Source organism: Bombus affinis, chromosome 1, assembly GCF_024516045.1.
Source record: "Bombus affinis isolate iyBomAffi1 chromosome 1, iyBomAffi1.2, whole genome shotgun sequence".
In the NCBI taxonomy this organism is placed as follows: domain Eukaryota; kingdom Metazoa; phylum Arthropoda; class Insecta; order Hymenoptera; family Apidae; genus Bombus; species Bombus affinis.
Window position 1 is genome coordinate 4,859,336 of NC_066344.1, and position 21,972 is coordinate 4,881,307.

The window sequence follows — 21,972 nt, forward strand, 5'->3', positions numbered from 1 at the left end:
TGATAAAGTGCGCGCGTACCGAACCAAAATTCAAAGTCGATTTTCTCGAAAACAAAGCCTCAAACGAAAAATTTTTATTCTATATTTTCGACTTCTTTTTTCGCGTAGAATCACCCCCTTTCCGCTTGTACCACCAGTTACCAACCACCCTGTATATAGTACTTGATAGGTTAAATTATTGATCTGCCATAAAGTCTCGAAAGTTTTTAGTAATAAACGTTAACTTGATAAAGGCACGTTTAAAAATGATGGAAGTGAAATGTCGTTGAAAGAAGCATCTATTTACGTACCTTAATTTGTTGTAATTAATTCGGAAGGCGGGATAAAAGTTCTTAGATAGCTGCTTGGAAAAAGCACTTCACTTGAAACGACGTATCTAATATTAATATGTACAGAGAGCAAACTTTGGAATTTCCGATAGAACTTCGTAACTGGGTCAAGAAGTTCTATATTATGGTATTCAATTATAACGAAACCGACAGGCGCCGCGTTGTTGCGATAAATTCTTCACGGTTTCATCTCATTTCTCAGCTATGAGTTATTCGCCAGGCACTTTCACTGTAATATTAAAATGACCAATAGATTTAGTAATTCGTGAAAAGTTTTGCCTTTAGAAAAGCGTTCAACTATCGATGGTTCTTCTATCACAGTTCGAAATTGTTCCATGTCAAATCTTTAAATACTTGAAATATAATTTTTCGTTGTTCCAGACATCTTTATGATATTTTACATCTATCACATAAAATGTCTTCTTCTTTTCTCGAAATTTATTTTAATATCTAATATTCTGATATCTATAGGAACGTTCAGTTTATTTATTTCCTATTAATTTATCTTATTGATATCGTATAATTTCAATTGAGCAAAACGAATCGCATAAGATCATCGAAGAATGCAATTGACGATGATATTATAATTCTAAAAATTTACGCAGCCATTTCATTTTTATTTTGCTTTTTTGAGTAAATCTGAGAAATGGCTTTTCTTATGGAAAACATCTATCTCTTCGTTGTAATTACAAAATATTTTATCCTAGAACTTTCTGTCTTTGCAATTAGAAGCCCTTACCTTGACGCTTTAACGAGTTATTAATTAACTAAACGACAAATATTTTTATTTCCAACCTTCTTAAATTTTAGAACGCTGTATTATCTTTCGAGAAAAACAGCAGCAGAAACGTGCCTCTATTATCAACGATTAATAAAAATAATTGCCCTTCAATTCAATCGAATGCAATTCAACCCTGAAAAGGTCGACGATTAAAAAAAGTGCCCGCCGTTACAATTAAAAAATATTCCCCACCGAAAACGCTCCCTTTTTGCTATAAAAAAAAAGAACTCAGTATCGTTCCAATTAAAACGTACCCAATTTCCCCAAAAGCTATCTGTCATATGAAATAAATAAAAAAAAAAAAATACACGCTGCATTATGTCTGTCGGAGTCGAACTTTTTATCCTGCGAAAAAGATTTTTTCCCATTAATTACGAATAACGGAAGCACGTTTTTCGGATGATTTGGCAAAGAAGATGCAATGTACTAAAACGCGAGATCAGACAAAACACATTTATCGTTTAGTTAATTAGCAAAGTATCGATTTAAAGCAAGAGGCCAACTATTAGGTTGTCCGAAAAGTTTCTTTCGTTTCATAAGGTGATAATAGATGAACAACAATTTCTGTTTCATATTATTTTATTGAATTAGGTATGATCCGTTTCGTTATATTTCTATTATTACGTTCGTGCATAATTCGTGTAATAAACTAATATTAAAATTAAAATAATATTGTGCGTCTATGATTTTCTTATAAAGCGAAAGAAACTTCTCGGACAACCTGATAATTTATCAAGCTGCAATGTAGCGTGTAAGCAACGTGGAGCGTGAAACGCTTAAAATTATCCGTAGAATTTGCGCATCCTGTCTATCATCGTGTCAACCCTATGAAATCACATCGTTTCCCAGAAGAAGCTTTCGAAACGATCCCCGAAAACAGGCTACTTCCGATCATCGCACGAACACGATCGCATCGTCGCATTCGGCGGAACAATAGGCATTCTGTCGCGTCTGTCGTTCGCGTCGCCGCGTCAAAGAACGAAATTGAACATGCAAATAGATAAAGTGGCACTCGAGGGCCCCCGGTTTGCTTGGCTCGTCAGAAGCTCGGCGTACAATGGAAGCTGAAAAGCCTTTCGCGGCTGCCGCCTCTCTTCTACGTCACCGGGGAGTTACTAATCCAACGATGTCGTTGATCCTGCTCGATAAATGACGAGCAACGCCCATGAGACCACGGCCCTACCCTAACCAAGATTTACGACGCTTATGCACGCGCGTACGCGTGTGTACGTAAACGCATCAAGACGAATAAATATCCGGAACGTGTATTGTAACGAATGAGCGCATCCGACTTTGCTAGCGATTCCGACTGAAACACGGTTCATTTGATTCATGCTAATGCTAATCGTTCTTTATCGAGAATTACAAGTCTTCCTTTTCGGAGACAATTCCCATTCGTCGTCATTCGTTAAATCATTAATTATTTAGAAGCTAAAAGGTTCGTGGTAATTCATTTAATTTCTAGCATCGCCAGTATACACGAGACATACATTACATTCTTGGTTAACGAAATTAAGTTAAATGTGCCAATGGACACTTGCCATTACCATTTTATGTTTCTAACTACCTATACGGTGGCTACAAAAAGCCACGTCATTATATCCGTTACAGTGTACATTCGCGCACTGCTACAGTCATTGCAGTACTCACACGCTAATTAAATCCAAATGTATGAAAAATGTCGAATCATTTAACAGCACTTCCGCGCGGCTACAAAATTTTGATACTACGAAAATGAAATGTCGAGCGTGGTGGAAAAAGCTCTTCGTTGAAAAATAAAGGTGCGTGCCAATACCGTGTAACCGTTGTACCTTTCTTCGTCATGTTTCATACAGAATTTCCATAATAATAAATTTGTCCTTTTTTTGCTACCAGCATCGTTTGCTACACATCTTAATTCCTCAATTATCATCAACGTCCTCGATCACATGTATAATCGTTTCTAAACAAGACGCAAACGAACGACGATCCAATCTACCCTCGCATCCGACGCATCTCTTCCGCTTTTCCACTTGACATTGCATCTCCCGGACATTGATCTTCCCCCACGATGCATTCTGTCGCCTAATTCCGCGTCGTAAATTAGCTCGTCGCATGGATCCGCCTGCGGACGCAGTCGAAAATCAGAGATAATCTGGTTTCGTTCGCTTTGTTCGCACGCACCCTCTCGGAAAGCTGCGCTCCATTTTCGTCTGGAGATTCTCGTGTAAACCGGTTGTAATCAGATTGGCTAAGGCTCTGAGTCACGGTGTATCGAGCCACGAGGCATGATCGAATTTGCAATCGGCCAGGAAAATCGTACGTACGTCGGATGAGTCTATTCCACTCTGTATACGCTCGAATATTCGTTCCTCTTGATGCGCTTATGCACACGAACGTATCCTCTATGTTCAGAGAAATATCTTTTAGTTTATATTTTTTAAGCGTTAAATGCGAACGAATCCTCCTTGGAACTTAGGAACAAATTTCAATTAGTATTTTAGTGCTGATGTTTCGCCGAAGAAGAGTCAAGCGCGCAACTCTTTGATCATCTCGCAGATGTGTTTCGAAAGTACAGCGGTTGCGAAAAGTATTGGCACGCTAATTGTATTTATTGTAACGTTTACACGCGGATTATTCGAGTCCTGGAATATTACACTTCGTATGGTTTAGTTGTACTTTCATATGATCAGAAATATTCGATTGGACGCTATGGAAATGACATGCAGAGAAGCTGGAAAAAGATTCGTTGAAGAAAAAAGAGTACGTGCGAATATTTTTCGTAGTTAGTATGATACAGTTCAAACGCGTTGTTCGGGAAAAGCAAGAAGTTATTTGAAAGCTTACAAAGAAGTTGTTTATTAAACAAGAGCCGAATATTTGTATTATTTTACTTTCTTATTGTTAGCCCAAGAATTTGATGTTTCTTTAACACAGGATGGAATTGTTTTGTGTTGTTAGATTTTCGAAAGAATGTGGCAGATAATTTGGTGATGGATAATTTCGTTTATTAATTGATCTCGATACAAATGTAATAATTCGAAAGATGAAAGAACGAATTGAATAGAGAGAATTGAGTTCAGGTAGTTTTCACGAAGAATAAAATACAAGAAGATAAATTCATCAGTGATATTACGGACATATAAATATCAAGCCATGGTAGAATTTAATATTAAATTTATCGGGAGAAAATACAATCAAATAGTCATTAATATTTGATTAAACTTGTTTCCGAGAGTTTCATACGTTTCCTGTTTTATTTAATGCCAGCAGCATTTCCACTTAACGAAACCGTCGAGTCGAATATCATTAGTAATTCGACATCGCACGTAACCAAGCAGCTGTGTATTTGAAAAATACACTCGTGAAAGTAATTAAATGCTATGTAAAACGCCAATCGAATATTAAATACTAGGCAGTGAATGAAATATCAGAAGCGGTAGAGATATTTACAGACTTTTTACGAAACATTTATATGTAAAATAATGAAGCGCATATATTATCGACGTATAATACATCGAAAAATTTTGCTTATCTCAAGAATTTGTTGAAACCAACAATGAAAAAGATAATGAGAAGATGTATCTCAAATAATATGGAAAATTTATGACATTCGTACAAACTACATGTTAACAAGTATATTCTAAAACCAAGAGAAACCAAACGATCAACAAATTCAGCGTAATGAGAATTAGCGATAAGAATAGCAGTAATTAACGATAGGAGCAATCAAACGAAAGATTCTTGAACGGATTGCAGGTTGGAAGAACGTAACATGAGCGAGATAAAGAGCAATGTAGCCAAGTTCGTTCGAAGGCCGACCAGCTGAAATTAATAAATATACTACTATCACTTACATATTTTACTTCTTAAAGATAATTTAAGGTAATATTTCTTGTGACATTTCAATGTTAAGTTATTCGCTAATAATCTTACAATATGTTCCTTATATACGTGCATGCGATAATTGTGGAAAAAATTCCTCAAAGAGGAAAACCATCGACACACAATATAGCAAATTCATATGAAACGTTAGAACAGTCATTAGAAGTGAATACGAACCTCGTACTCTATCTCATTTGTATAATTTTCCACTTGTAAGTTAGTTTCCATGTCACAAAGCCGACTCATTGTAAGTAGAAAATTCGTGTTAAATCCAAACTACAATTTCTTTCGCACAAAACCAATATCCGAAAAAGAGAATGGATTTTAATCTGCTCGCCAAAAAAATTCTAGAGCCAAACGTGCATCAAACAATTTCAAACTTCACGGAAAAAGCCACCGACTGCACTCAACATAGCGCACGAAACATATCCTCTTACACTTTGCCTTTCAACCGAAATATCCGCTGAAAAGATCAAAATACAAAGCTGTTGGCGCATGAAACAATGATAAAAAAAAAGGAAAGAAAAAGGATAGGAACAGAGAAAAAACGTTCTCTCCGATGTATGAAATGAATTCGAAACGCAAACTCTACAGGCGTTTTTTTGCCAGTCTTTTTTCAGTCGGTTTGGAGAAACGTCGGAACGTATCGCCATAGCAACCGATCAGGCATGATCGGTGAATGAAATGGGGCCGAAATGATTTGCGGTCGAGGTTCGATCACGGTTTATCGATGACGAGTCCTCCCTAGGGAGAGTTAACCGAGCTACGTTCCGGGCGAAAGGGGTGTGGCATTCTGTTATTTCGAGGGTTGGCACGCCGACGCAACGATAAGGACTGACCCACATTCTCGTGGATACTTCTGACAGGATATTAGGCCTCCTGCAACCGACTCTCGCCTGTTGTTGTCCTCCTTTTCCACTGATCGAAGAGTCTCAGGCTACCTCTTGATGGAAGAGAGGTCGCTTTACTTGAAACAATGGGGTCGGGCGGCTGGAAAATCGCTAATTGCCAGTTCGTCGCGTCTACGAGCTTCGATAGATTTTGATATCTCGTTGAGACAGCCGCTGCAATAATTCGATCGAACGAGAATAAAGAAGTAGTATTTATTTATTTATTTATTAATGGACGTTAATCCTATTGTACGATAGTAAAAGCTAAGTTACGTAAGTTACAAGAGAACGGGAATCCATAAATAGATACAAAAAGATATTACATTAAGCGTTAAATATGGGAAACACGGAACGTTGAAAGTCGTGAAAGGATATAGAAAAGACATCAACTAGACCAGAGTATTGCATACTATGGTAATCAGGTCGCTGTTTCTAGTATCGCTCGGGAAGAATACAATGCGGGAAACTATAGTATCACGCGGAAGAACACGAACATACGTTATAAGCCGAAGAAACCGAGGGGCAATCGACGAGATTATTTATAAGCTTGAATAAAAAAAGAATATCGGCAATCTCTCTCCTGTTCTTCAAAGTGATACCGTTCAATTTATGAAATGTAGGATCACAATTGAAATGTTATTCCGTTTGCTGATGTTCAGTTTTAGAGGAATAAAATGGGAATAATGGTTGAAGGTAACGTTTCGAATATTCTAGGGGATGTTTGGACTTGTTTCCTTTTAGAATTTACAATTAGAAAGTATTTTGTGAATTTGATCAAAGGCCTTTGTGTAAAGTTCTTGGACGGAAACTGTGCTCTGCTGTTGATAATTATTTAATTGGCTGGAAAATAATACAGTTGATCGCAGGTATCATTTTCCAATCAATTGAACAAATAGGAGAAGGTGTGACTTACGAGTACTTGAACAGTGATTTTTATATTGCATATTACGTAATATTGATTTTTCTTGTAAACAATTTAATACGATGGCGTTGTAGAAACTGGAACGTATCGTTGATTCTATCTAAGTAAATGTTTTCCCAGACATTCTAGTGCAATTTTAATGATTCATTTTTTAAACGTAAGGTGAATACACAAGAACTAAATCTGTTTCGCAAGATCCTATCTGTAACTGCTAAATGAAAAGTTGAAAGAGTTAGAAGGAAGAAAAATAGATACTGACACGTTCGTGTTAAAGCTACTGTAATTTTGTGCCCGTAATGCCACGTTCATTACAGCTTTCGTTAGATGTTTTACCTTTGAGTTTTTGTGCAGCCTTGCCAATCGATGCTAGAACGATAAAAAGACTTGCAAGCATGCCCGAGGTCAGCTAAAAATATTGCTGACTTTCTTTCGCTATTACGTTATTCACTGTGATTCTTATCAACTGAATCTAATACTACTTCTAACTATAGAGTCCTAAATTGACAGGATAAATATGTTCAATAATTTCATTTCATTTGGTCAGGAATTTCATTTATCTACACCTACGAAGTCCAATAAAATTCCAAGTTAACAAGCAGAAACAAAGCTTCGACACTCGAAAGATGAAACGAAGAATCTTAAAAGATCTACCTCTGTAAATAATTGTAGAAATGTAGAAAATCGAAGCTATTAAAAATATAGAAACTTATTATTAATTACAGGATCATCAGAATATAATATAAAGCCGACGATATAAAAGTTTAAGAAACCCGATCCTTTTTAGCAACTTGCAAGAACTACAGCTTTGATGTATAAAGTAGCACCTCTCTTTTGTCCACAAAGTTTCCACAGCATTACCCGCCAACTGTACCGTCTTTTGTTCCACTTTCTATCGCATCTACGACAAAGAACGCTACTACCATTTTGCTTTCGCGCGCTGTCTTATCGACTATCTTCGATCGAACACACTGCGAACCAGAAACAGTAAGAAAAGGCATCGTTCTTCTTTCGTATAATATATTGTGTCTAGTATACCTTCATAAGTTTAATAATCCATGGTATATACGTATTTCAACCAGGACAAGTCTTAGTCGTCGCGTGGACCATGAGCCGCTATAGAAGAAAGAATAAAGATTGTAGCACGCTTACGTATAACGCAAGAATTGAAGAGCCTCTATTATTGTAAAGCAGCGAACGATGAGCTCGGAGATTGCGCTCCAGAGAGATGCATCCCTCTACTATCTCACCCCCTACCCTCTGTGTCTCTCTAAAACATACTCTCTCCTCTCGTTTCATCCTCTCTCCTCTCGTTTCATCCTCTTTTCCGCTCGCGTTTTGTCGACGAAATTGCATTTTCTCTTGGTTCAGCATCGCGGTTCACCGGTCGAAACGAACGCAGGCGTGTGTCCGCGTATCCAGTCGTACACACGTAGCACACAGATACAAACTAACGCAACTGTCATACAGAACGTTTCACGTAATTGGGACAGGCTACGCCTTTAAATTATTGCGAGGGAGGACACCAAACACGTTGAGGTTGAATCAAAATGTTTCGATACGTCATAGGATTTGTAAGTAGTTTGTTTAAGTAGTTTCGTTTAAAGAGTTTCGAGGGTTTCTTTCTTTCTTTTTTGTTCTTCTTTAAGGAAGTTGAAGATTTTTGTTGATACTGTGAATTTAATGTAGACTTTCATTGTTTGTGTGTGCCTGAGTTTTAATTAGAATTATCATAATTGTGCTTGATTTTAGATTGGAATATAGACGTATCTTAAGTTTAATTGTGGAATATTTGGATCTACCGTTTTGAGCGTCTCTCGTACGTTTTTACATGTTTCGTGAATTTTTGCACGAATAATTGCATTTATTGGTTAAAATATCTTCTTATCTAATTATTATATTTTTCGTAGAAAAAATTGGAATTTCTGCGATTGTTTAATTATCTCTCTCCTTTTCTTTAAAACAGAAATGAAGATGAGGAAAGAAGGAGGAAACGTTTTTTAATTTCTGCAAGGTTTCGCGCTACTTCTTTCCTTATCGCAATTAACTGCACGAAAGACAACGCGACACAAAGTCGTGATTTTTATCGGAAGTAAAATCGTTACGTGAATCGCAAGGCGCAAATCGAATTTCGTTCTCTCCAGATCGAACTAGATTTTAATCGTACACTACCGACCGTTTCAATTAACGTTTCATTCGGCCTCTGTACATTTAAAAGGATTTCACGGTGCACGGGTTTATAGGTTGCGCAGATTAATGTCGACAACTTTACAAATGCAGCTTTATGGATCGACAGCCCGTAAAAATTTAGGCTTACGAATATATTCCACCCACAGCTCTTTAATTTATTAGGTTTTATCGATGCTTCCAACGATCTATAAAAATCGTATGTAAATACATCGTAAAATGAAAAAATACTACGACATAAATCTATATTCAGTTCCGTGCATTTTACTAAGAGTAAATTTTGCTAACAGTAAATATTTCGTTCTCTTACTTGGATAATCCCATCAATCCACCTGCTAAATATTTTTCCAATGGCAATTTTTCAAATTTTACCATTATTTTTATGCGTTAGATTGTCCGGAAAGTTTCTTTCGTTCTATAGGCAAATAACAAATGCACAACGTTTTTTTGTTTTCTATTATTTTATCGAATTAATATGTATGTTCTGTTGCGACAAAATGGATCATAATTTAATAAAATAACATGAAACAAAAAATGTTGTGCTTTTATTATTTCCTCATGGAACGAAAGAAACTTTTCGAACAACCTAATGTCTAGACTATATCTAGACAATCAAGAGAAAAAAGAATCTGTTCCTAATTCACCGATTCGACACAACTCTACATATATAGACACAATGGCAAAGTTCTATTTCTTACGAATTTTATTAGATCGTTACGTGTGAAATATTTCTTTGATTAAGTCTGTATCCGGACTTAATTTCGTCAATATATCATACAGGATGAAATAAAGTTCAAAATTGACACACTATAAATTTTAGTAACCTTTGCACTAGAAATTCTTTATCATATTGGTTAACAGTCTTCTATTGGATATAAATCGATTTTGTAAAATTATGGTGTCTTATACTTCTCATTTTATAAACCTTCTTTCGTCTGTCGCTGTACATTTAATTAAAATAATATACGAGTCATATAAATTACTTCCTTGCTTTCTGTTTCCTGTTTTACCTTATTGTTTACATTTCCAATTTCTTCGCTTAATTTTCCGCAACGTTTCATGAAAACCTGGTGGAGGATTGTTGTATTTCGAAGGAGATCGAAGTGTCGAAGGGGTCCGTTCATTGCTGCGAGGAAACTCAATTAACAGGGTATTGCAATTAAGCTTTCGACGCGGAGAAAAAGTTGAAGAAGTTCCTCGGGGCCTACTTTGCGAAATCGAGAAACGGAGCAGCGGCTGATTGGCACTCGCCTTGATAAATTCATTAACAACGCGCTACAGACGTCTACCGTTTAAATTGACGAAGATAATCCGCGTATTCTCGCGACAGATCTCGATTTAAACTTCTTGAAAATACTTTCCCTGCCAGACTTTCCTCTTCCTTGCTGCGCCCTGATCCCGTCCAACAATTTTCTCTCGAACGACTTTACATTTTCTTGGGATAATATCGTCTTCAATTTTTGAAGCAAATCTCCGTCACCTTGATTCGTTTTGGATTTTATGTGATTTTATGAGATTGCATAAATATTGAATCTTTTTCTCATTCAGCGTGACACAGAAAATGAGAAGAGAAATTTAATCTTGAACAACAATTTTTCATTTTATTTATGGTAAACACGTGAAACCTGTAAAAATTAGCGGGATTTTTATTTTTTAGCGAATAGATATATTTTCGACGTTATTAATTAACGTATTAACAATCAGCAACATAATGGCGTATTTCATAAACTAGCATAATTATCGATGAAACTGAGCGCAAGAAGAGTTCCTTGTATTCCTGTAAATTAGCAATAATAATAGGCAGATTGAAAGGAATTTTTCCAAATTCTAATCTTTTCTTAATTGCAAAAATCTTCTAATTTTCTTTATTCTTCTAATTTTAGGCTTTTCGTAAATTTGACCACTCAAGCAATCTATTAAAAAAAGCTTAATAAATCATTGCCGTTGATGAAAAATGTATATCTTTTTATCGCTATAATATATGCACACGTAGTTTTTCCATTTTTCCGTTGATAATATAATTATACAATTCAATTTACTACGTTTTCCAGATATTGATGAAAGATATACATTCTGAAATAAATCGTCAGTATGAATTCATATAATTTAGACATCATTTATCAATCTGTCATGCATAGTTCATTGCTTAATTAAGCGAATGGTTTAATGGACTAGTAACGAATCGATTTGGAAGATATACAGCATTTTCGTAACGTTCAGCAAAACATTTTCATTCTGATAATCAGTATACATTCATGTACTCCCCGAGGTTATATTTCCATTTAGGATTATTAGAGCGGATTTACGTTCCGCTTTTATCTATACCAGTTGGATTCGCGAAATATGTAACACTAATTCTATAATAAACGTTTCGTTAAACAGCATCTTCACAAATTATTATTAACAACGTCGCAAGTATTAAACTGAAGAGAAATAAAGGAGCAGTCGATTGAAATGTGTTTTGTATTCAGCGCGTAATTATAAATATCTGAATATATTAACCAGAATTTCGATAGAAAATCTTAATTTTCCTGCTGCTTTTTGACCTTCTATTTTCCTAAGACCAAGATAAAATCCTATGTTAATAGATATTAAATTATATACATTAGATATTTTATAGAAATGTTATATTTTAAATGTAGGTTTGCAAAGTATTCAGAAAATAAGAGAAAATGGCAAACGGGCGCCTAATTATTCGTAATGAAGAAATTCGCATAGATTTAAACAAAGGTATCGACGTGTCAAGGAAATAGCCAAGGTACATGTCGATAATCTTTTGATCTTTGAACGATTATTAACGAGCGTTTGATGATTTTTTGCGCAGGTGGTAACGCCACAGAAATGCGGCGACGTGTACCTTTACGATCTCCCAGCGAGCCGAGGAAGTCCTGCTCCACCCTCCAGGCACGATTCACCCTTGAATTCGAATAACGAGCATTTACACAACTCAGGTGCGTAGCAACCCTTCGTTTCATTCTCCAACGATTCGTTCGCGACGTAGCAACTTCAATAGTTTCATAGAGCGTACGCTGAAAATTGCGTGGAAACGTGCTTCTCAAATGAAACGTTCTTACGTATATATTTGCATGCAGCCATGCTATTTAATCTTTAATTCATGACGTGGCTTTTTAATAAATGTAATCTGAATAAATAAAAAGCTGGATAGAAACAGATAATTTCACTTGCTGAAGAGTAACTTTGATTTAAATTATTCAAATTGCATTGTTTAATTTTTCATCCGAATAATGTATACGTGTATATTGTTTATGGCTAATATAAAAGTTGATATAAAAATTAACCTTATTCGAGTGTGAGAAATTTGTACGGAATATAAATTGATACTTTAACGAGGCATTACAAAATTTCCAGCAAATAATACTTTGCATTCGAATAAAATTATTTCTTCAATACGTACGCGAAAATCGTATCGATATTTTAGTGTAATCGTCGTTTTATTCATACAGTGATTACTCTGCTATTTTATATTCTGATCGTTAACGTGAATTCCAACTGAAACGTTTTAGTTAAACAGAACTAAACTGGAGATACAGTGCGATTGCATACTTTTCAATTAACATCGCTCCGCGAGTAAATGTACGGACAAATATTGATTTTAGTATCATGAAATAATTAAAGTTGCATAGAGAATAATATTAATTATCTCGTTTCGAATAAACATTATTCGTAATTTTCGTAATAGATTTCCATATATTTGTATTCTTCCTGTTCCATACAGAATCTCGTTCACGGTCGCGTACGTTTTATTAAAATAGCGCACCGGATGTTGTTTTGGCACGCGTGTGCAACAGGAAGTATCGAACGATTTCAACGAATGGAATAATTGTTCATCTATCTATTATGCTATTCGTACGAATCTCGTTTCATACTTAGAGATACGTTAAATAGAACACAGAAACTACAAAGAGAATATAAAATTATGCCAAATATAGGAGATCTATTTTTCAATTAGTATTTCAATTTCATCTCCGATCGAAAAAATTATAAAAAAGATAGAGCAGTTTATCGCGTGTTTTTTGTCATTAACAGAACAATCAGAATTATTACGTTTATTCTGCAATATTATACTTATATTTCGATACTGCGTCAGAAAGTAACTGTACAAAGGAGTGGAAAAGTGGCGAAAAATTGTTTCAAAGGCATTTTTCTTCGAAAACGATATAGATATAAAAGCGAATGTTTCTTTGCCGTTATTTAACGTTTATTGTAAAAGCATATACGCGTTTCTCCATTGAAGTTCAAAGTTCATCGTAGTTTTCACTTTATCGCGCTTTCTTTCAGCCCTTCGTACGTAACGTACGTAAAATAAAAATATATTTACAATTTCGCGACAATTCAAAGCTCCAGCATCTCGAAATTGAGAAATAATCTTCCGTGTATCTGTGAAATTGCAAATTTCGAGAAAGAAATAAAAAAGAAACACAAAGTGTTTGGTCTAAAATGCCGGGAAACGATCCAAGTATTTGATAAAGAAGCGAACGCCTTGTAATTTGCATCGAACAAATAGAGTGGCATATCGTAAGTTCAGATCCTAACATCGTCTTACAATGTCATCATCCTCTTGGTGTCTAAGGTCATCCGAAGCTCATGGTTCAGGCATATTCAAATGTACTTTCTCGTTCGTGACACGATACAACAGGAACCTATATAACCTTTCCTATATTAAAGTACGACAATGACCTTGAAAAAAAAATTAGGAAAAAAGAAAGGAGCCAATCGAAAACTTTTTCTCACCTGGAAATTGGAAATCGTTCAAATCGTCTTACAAACATTTTTCATGACATTAGCAACAGCAAAAGGAGCAAAGGAGATATTTAAGTGGTTTCCTTCAGCTGGCTCATCATCCTGTATATCGAGAAGGTTTAGATACGTACGGATATCACGACAAAGCGATTTTTTTAATCCGTTTAATCGTCCATTATACTTTTGTTGCTGGGTATTCGGTTGAAAACAAGATATTTCCATAGAGAGCGTTTATTGAGAATCGATAGCGCGTCGATGTTATTCGCCGATTTCTTTCATTAAACGGCGCTATTGCGAACACGATTTCCATCTCCATTCGAAAAACCACATATCGACTCGTGAATGTACGTATAGGTAGTGTTGCGATATTTACGATAAAAACTTTCAGCTTGTATCATCGGTGTTATATCGAGAGATCAATAATGTAGAAATACTTGGAAAAATTTTTACTCCACCGATACGGAACACACACACAGACAGCATACGCTCGGTTACAAAGCAAAAGAGCTTTGAAGAAATTGTATGGAAATTGTAGTTAAAGAGAGGAAAACGTTATGGAAACTCTAGAAAATTCATGTTTCGATACGTTTACTTCCTTAAATGGAAACGAGTTTATGAAGTCGTAGAAACGTGTAGAAGTTTATTTATTTATTGTTTGTAGATGGATGTTCTCATGTCTCGTATTTTTGCCAGAAATTGTCTGTTCGTACTAAATAATTGATTGTTACGTTGCATTTTCTAATATTTACTGAAGGCTGTAATTATTTTCATTTATTTATTGTATGGAAATTGTAGTTAAAAAGAGGAAAACGCTACAGAAACTCTAGGAAATTCATGTTTCGATACGTTTACTTCCTTAAATGGAAACGAGTTTATGAAGTCGTAGAAACGTGTAGAAGTTTATTTATTTATTGTTTGTAGATGGATGTTCTCATGTTTCGTATTTTTGCCAGAAATTGTCTGTTCGTACTAAATAATTGATTGTTACGTTGCATTTTCTAATATTTACTGAAGGCTGCAATTATTTTAATTTATTTATTGTATGGAAATTGTAGTTAAAAAGAGGAAAACGCTACAGAAACTCTAGGAAATTCATGTTTCGATACGTTTACTTCCTTAAATGGAAACGAGTTTATGAAGTCGTAGAAACGTGTAGAAGTTTATTTATTTATTGTTTGTAAATGGACGTTTTCATGTGTCGTATACTTTTTGCCAGAAATTCTCTGTTCGTACTAATTAATTGACTATTACTTTGCATTTTCTAATATTTACTGAAGAGTGTCACAGGATATTCATAAATATAACAGTCATTTTTTCACATAGTTGTCGTGTAACAATAATAAATAAAACGATTAGCGATCGTTTTATTTATTAGAATATTATTCAAAGCTGAGATAAATTGAAGATCGCCAGCTTTTCTGTTATTTGGTAGTCTGTCAACTTCAAAAACGAGGATATTTTAGGAACGGATAATGAATCCAGCAAGTATCGTAAAAATCGAATTTATACGAAAATGATAGAAGCAAAAAAAAAAAAAAGAAGAAAAATGTTTTGACGATACGTGATTGGTTCGTAGCCTACTGAATTTTAAAACTGCTGGCCCATAAAAGAAAAAAACAGAAAATATGACTTTCGAATTTTTCAATAAATCGATAAATCCATACGAGTCCACTTTACGTTATCAATATTTAACAGATATTTTACAAAATCGTAAAAATTCTCTACGTTACGTTGAGAGAAGTAATTTTTGAGAAATAAAGTCGTTGAAATAAAGTATTGAGGAAAAAAATAAAAAGAAAATTGCGTTCCTTACGCGACGAACTATTTCGATCTTCGAATAATTTTCATGCTACGAGCAAAACGAAGTCAACAACCAAGTCAGTTTTGTCGAGATAAGACCAAAAACTGTCCCGTAATTGTATTCGAACGGTACAAGAAAATTGCTACAATCGCTGAAAGGAATCACAGCTATTGTATTCTATTTGTTACGGACGATGAAGAAGAAGATGTACCGTGTGCTATCTTATTTGTGCGTATTCGCGTGTCCGGTACCGGGTCTATTTATCTCGGATGATCGAAGAAAAATAGTCTGCTGGTTCCTTTCACGAATCAACGTATCCGGGACGTTCCGCGATCGTGGGCCATTAACGTAGGAAATTACAAAGCTATCTCGCGGAACCTTAACCAATCTGTGGAGTGAAAGATCGCTGATCCTGTCACGGTTCTCCTATCGACCGACTAACCTCGTTCGTCCGCAACGAGTCGCTCGAAAAATTCGCCTACCGAGAACAATGGTATCTCGATTGTTCGGATATTTAGTAAATAAATTAACGATATCGTATCTGTTTCTAATAGGCAATAAATTTTGCAGCGAATAGATTATGTTGCATTGAGAAAGTAATAATTATTATACGTTATTAGTCGTGCTATAATATTAGTTATTTAATATTATTTTTATCGTTATTGGTATTAGTATTGGTTATTTAATGCAGTTTAGATCAGATAATCGGAAGTTTGGATATCTGTGACGTTTTTTGAGTTTCTCTTTCGTCTTGCAAGAGGTTTGGCAATACGCACATTGATCTTTTCAGGTCACCGTTAATTATGCAGGTGTATACTTGCTATTGGAGGTAATTTCGTCGTGTGAAATATAAGAAAACTAATATAGCGACGCGTAAGAAAATAAATTTCCTTGTACCATTTGTATAAGAAAATAAGTCGATTGTAGAGAGGATATACACGCGTGTGAGTGAAAACGTGCATTAATCTCTGAAAACTGAAAATCCTTTCTTTTCTCGAGCGTCGTTAAGTTTGAAAGGTCGTCAAGTATACGTGAACTTGGCTAACTTCTTGCACAGAAATGAACAATTAGCCAAAGATCGCTGTACACGCAGTAAGAAATTGTATATATAGAATAACATTCCTTCACTTTTGAAGCCACGTTTTCGAGAAAAATGAATTCCAAAATTTATGAATTCGCTGTAAGAACTTCCCCTATTTATAAACACACCGCTGTATACAAAAGTTACAAATGTACAACAATAAGAATAGACCGACGAGTATGGAGCAACACTGCTTCGCGATCTTTCGTCACAAACATCTGATCTGAAGGGAAGGGATTTCCTATAAACGTCAGACTCGAAATACGAATTTCTACTGACAGATGGAAATCTCGTTTGGAAGCTGTAATACGAAAATCTGAAACTGAAACGAGTATGGGAAACGTCTGCGTTGAACGTTACATCGAACCGAAATCGTTCAGGCTTAGACATAAATGCGTTACGATCACAAAACCAAATTCTCAACATCTCACTATTTGTTTTGTCTTGAAATTAATTTTCTGTCGAATATGCGTGTGCAGGACGATACACAACTGGCAGCAGAAGTTCCGTGGACAACGGTGGCGACGCGAGCGAATGTTACGACGTGCCACCACGAGCTGTCCCCGTGATTCCATCGCCAGCGAGCAGTCCAAGTCCGGCACCCTCGTGCTACGACATCCCCAGGCCACCTACCTCCTGCACACCGAATTCGAACTGCTCTGGAGGATCCGGCGTGACGCCTCTCGATTGCTACGACGTGCCCAGACCATTGCAACCCCTTACCCCTAGCAGCTCGGCCTCCAGCCTCACCAACGATGGATCCCTCAGCGGATCGAATCGGTACGTGATCTCTAGAGGATATACGATGGCTAGACAAGCGGATCTTTTATTTTATCGCTGTCTAACAGGATTAGCGTCTGATAGATAGTATAGGGCGATCGTTTGGTAAATGATGATTCGGTTAACTCCTCAGGAAGGAATTTCTCTTCTGGTTATCAGTGAGGATCGCTCCATTGAGGTGTGATCGTTTTAATTTTTTTTTTTTTTTTTTTATAGTAAAAGCTTAGCGATAGTAGTGAAAGTAGACGCGCGATGTCTTTTGCAAGATGTTTTGTTTCGTTGTTGTTCAATGGGATGTACGTCTGATCGGAGATTTAGAAGGATCGTTTGTTAAGGTGACGTTTCGGTGAATCCGTTGACACGTAAATTTTTCATCTATTTGTGGATAGGAAAAAATAATCGAAGTTTTCCTATAGTAGAAATCTAGCGAGAACGAAGACAGATGCATAATAATGTCTTTTGTAAGATAATGTCGTACATGATATCGTAATCGTAACTGGAATCCATGAAGTTTCTCCATTGGATAAAATAATCAGCTAAATTAAAAAGAATCTGTATCTATTTGGGTTGACTTTTCAATTTTTTCTTTTTTTTTTTATCAATTCTGAGTAATAGTAATGCGTGTATTTCTACGTATTTGCAAGGGAAACATAATGCACTAAAGCTTAAAGTTAGTTTTATTAAAAATAAATACACATTTGCAGATTAATCGGTTAATAAGTTATTAGATTACAATGGCTTGCATCTTTGAAAGACAAGGACTATTTTACTACATGGTGACATATATATAAAATGTTAGATTCTGGTTATTTTAATATTCTTCTTTTTATTCTTCTCCTGTCTCTTTTATAAAAGAGAATAATAAGCCTTTTTGAGCTCGTAGAAGATTAAAAGATATCTAATTAAATTCTGCTGCTATTAATTCTCCGCGAGAAAATGAAAAAACATTTAATCAACGTAGTCTAGCTTAATATAACAGTAAATTAACGTGATATTTATTATTAGAAAATCCCTCGGAAAAGTGTTCTTTAATACGAAATTGGCCCTATTTCCTCTCTTTTCACCGTTATTTATCATTAAAATCACTGTTTCCGCCAATAATTGCAGGAAAATTTGCATTTAAATAAAACTAAAATCAATGGGGATTATTCGCTTCGTTGTTTAAAACAAATTAAACGCATAATTGTGTAATTCAGCGGAGGGGAATAATTATAACGCGCTAACGTTGGAAAATACGAAGTTACAAAGGTTAAAATAATTTTTAATTAAAACATAATGTTTTAACGAACTTGAGATTCGTCTCTGCATAAATTTCTGCCATTTTTTGGAATGCAGAGATTTCTTTGAACTCTAAATCCGTTTGTTTCTATATCGCAGAATGAAGGAGAAATTGGCAGGAAAAAAAAACCTCTTGCTCAGAAAGGAAATCAAATTTCCAATATGTTCCCTTCGCTTGGAAAAAATGTCGTTGTTTAATAAGCGTGGATTTTAATTTGTATGCTCTGTCGATTAAAATTCTGTTTAGTTTTCGTAGCGTATGTTATTCGATACACGAACTCGAATGAAAAGAATTCACTGAAATATTTCAAAAATCTCACTCTACCTGGAATTCTTTGACCGATTCTAGATAAAAAAATAACGTTTTTCTGCAAACTGAATAGAAACAAAAATCAAGTTTCGTGTTCCTTCAACGTATATGATAATAATATAATTTATATGCCAGAAAAACTTATCAATATATCAAAAATAAATAAATAATCCAAACAGAATCGTTTATCTTCAAACAAAAACACGATTTTTCTTCGTTATAAATATAAAAATATCAAAATGTCGAGAATATGAAATATTATCGTTAAGTATAATTTATAAATAACGGAGAATCATCGTTGGATTACGAATATCATCAGAAATTGTGCAAACATAAACATTCGCTACAAGTCTAAATAAAGAAAACTTATGTACATTGTACAGGTTTCAACAGTGAGTAGCAGACACGAGCCATTATCTTTATATTTAGCATTTTACTTCTTCGCATAACCGTGAACAACGTTCAGAAACCCTAAAATTCTTTACTCGTAGCTAATCCATTCTAATGGAACGTGCACCTTAAATTAAACCGTATCCCTTTCGAGCTTTTGAAGTTTTAGTATTTCGTTAAACCAGGTTTTAGCATTTCCTTTTCGTTACGACAGCTATCTGATGACTATGCCGAGGCATCAACATCGAGTACGTTGAACTTTATACGTTCGCTAGCGTAACGAGACATACAGCTGCTAGGAAGTGATTTATTTCGAGAAGCTCGAGCTTAAATACCGGACCGGTGCCAACAGCGGTCATTCCTACTGCAGTTTCGGAGAAATCGGTTCCATTTACGGTTCGGAAAAAAGAATAGAATGACGCTCGTCATAGTCTCCTTTACGATTTTCAGTTAGAATGTACTTATTTTTTTTTCTTTCTTTTTTCTTTTAGTCGAAAAAGTTTTACTTTACACGCTTTGGCACCTGTACAGAATGGAAAGAAAAATGACATCGATCATTTTCAAGCGATATGTTTATGCATTTATGGGAAACTGAAATGTGTAAAAATATGCAGAACGTATATAGCGTGCGAGGAAATATGTGAAATATTCGAAGTAAAAGACCTAGACGTTATATTTAGAGGGAATGGAAATAAAAATAAAATTTTGTTAATCGTTCAGTTGATATACGTGTCATATAATATGTTAATGATTTATAAAAATTTATCAGTATATTGAAAATATTTAAATAAATATTGCGAAATACGCCTGTATTACGCGTTCCTTTTATGTACATAAATGGTTTGCACTAATATCGTTTTTGATATTGGGTCCAATACGCAATACTTTTTGACGACTCACGTACTGTTTCTCAATTTTTTCGCTGATTTCAAACTTTTTTTTACTTTCTTTATCAGTAGAAAATTACCTTTTCAATAAATTCAGCGAGATTTTAACTGGTCTACGACTTGGATTCTATTATGAAAATTATTTCTTTCGTAATAGATCATATAACAAATAAACCATGTCTTTAAGGAACTACTTTGCCAACACTGAAATTTGTCTTACTAAAAAGATCAAATTTAAGACGATTAATCCTTTTTCAGCCACCATTGGATTCTAGAAATATAGAACGAAATTTTACAAATTTCCCTTTGTTAAAAACAATGCCAGATTGTTTAAACAGATATAATTATAATTTCTGGCTGTAAACTGTCAGCAATAAATATTGCTCTTAAATAATAGCATCTAGTAATAAAAGAAGTCAGAAAAGATCAAACTCTATGACCTAAAATTAATATTCGAGCAGAAACAACTTTTTCGTTACCTTTTTCTGTTTTTCACGTAACTGCGGTTCTGTCATTATTCCATGAAAAAATGTTACTTTTCAATGTCTTCCAACTTTCGTAATCGTTCGACTTTACTGATAACATCAATCGTATTTAATCACTTAATAGCACGAAGTACTTAGGATAACAGGCTTCTTACTTCTGGAACTATTCCTTTGGAACCATTATTTCTATTCTACATTCCTTTCGTTGCCACTGATTAATAGTACTCCATGGGAGTGTAGCCCCTAATGGCTAAATGAATAGGAAACTGAAACGAGTTGAAACCAAATGGAAATACGCTTTAGATGGCTCTCGAAATGGCTAGGTTTTCAGCGATAAAATTCAGACTAGTTCATTTTCTTTGTTTCTGTGAGAAATTAGAACAGCGGCCGACAAAACAGGGACAAGAAATTTTACGCTCGAATGAATACACACGGTGTTGCACTAGCTTAAAATGTTTTACGAGGAATTTATCGTGCAACGGTTGGTTAAGAATTGAAAACGATCCTAAAATCTGAAATTTTATCGTAGGTATAAATTCTTTCCGCGCAAACGTATCAAATATAACGATTTTAAAAACGTTTTCCTTTGTCTCCGCAAATGATAGAAACTACGCTCAATGAAAAGTTGTGGAAACTCGCTACGCTAATGGAAAATCTACGCGTCAAGTTAAAACTCGGGGAACTTTGCTGAAATTTGATTCGATAAACTTTCAATAACGAGTTGAAGTTAATTACAGCGAAACGAAACTAATAACAAGCCTGTTTCCTCCGACGTTTCAATTCGAATCTTCGAACACTTGCGCCTGGATATGTTTGTAAATCAAATTCACGAACGTAATATGTATATTTACAGCAAAGGTTGGATATGCTCTTGAAAAATCGTTAGAAACCTATTAGGAACTTTCATTTCTCCCGTGGAAGGTTAATTACGCTGGAACTTCGATTATCCGAGCCAATTATAACACTCGCTGTTCCGATAATCGAATAACTCTGTTTTCATACAAGAAACATCATTTATTCCGAATTATTTTATAAATATCGATATCATAAACGGATTCACTGTATTAATATTAAACAGAACAGAAAATCCTCGATCACAATGTGGCAATTTCTTTCGCTTTACGATATTTTTTAAAGAGAAGGACCAATCCATTGATCGTTTCATTAATTCACATCCTGTTAATCGAGATTCTAATGTATCACGTTTTGTCCAAGATCTATAAAAGATC

At 35.0% G+C, this 21,972-nt stretch overlaps 1 protein-coding gene across 1 annotated transcript in view; it reads left to right on the plus strand.

Annotated features, from left to right (window-relative positions):
* LOC126915250 (breast cancer anti-estrogen resistance protein 1) overlaps window positions 1–21,972 on the plus strand; it is a 164,774-nt gene that overhangs the window by 134,954 nt on the left and 7,848 nt on the right. The window contains exons 4-5 of the mRNA XM_050719741.1: window positions 11,795–11,921; window positions 17,093–17,393. Coding sequence (XP_050575698.1) covers window positions 11,795–11,921; window positions 17,093–17,393 — 428 coding nt within the window. The remainder of the gene's footprint in view (window positions 1–11,794; window positions 11,922–17,092; window positions 17,394–21,972) is intronic.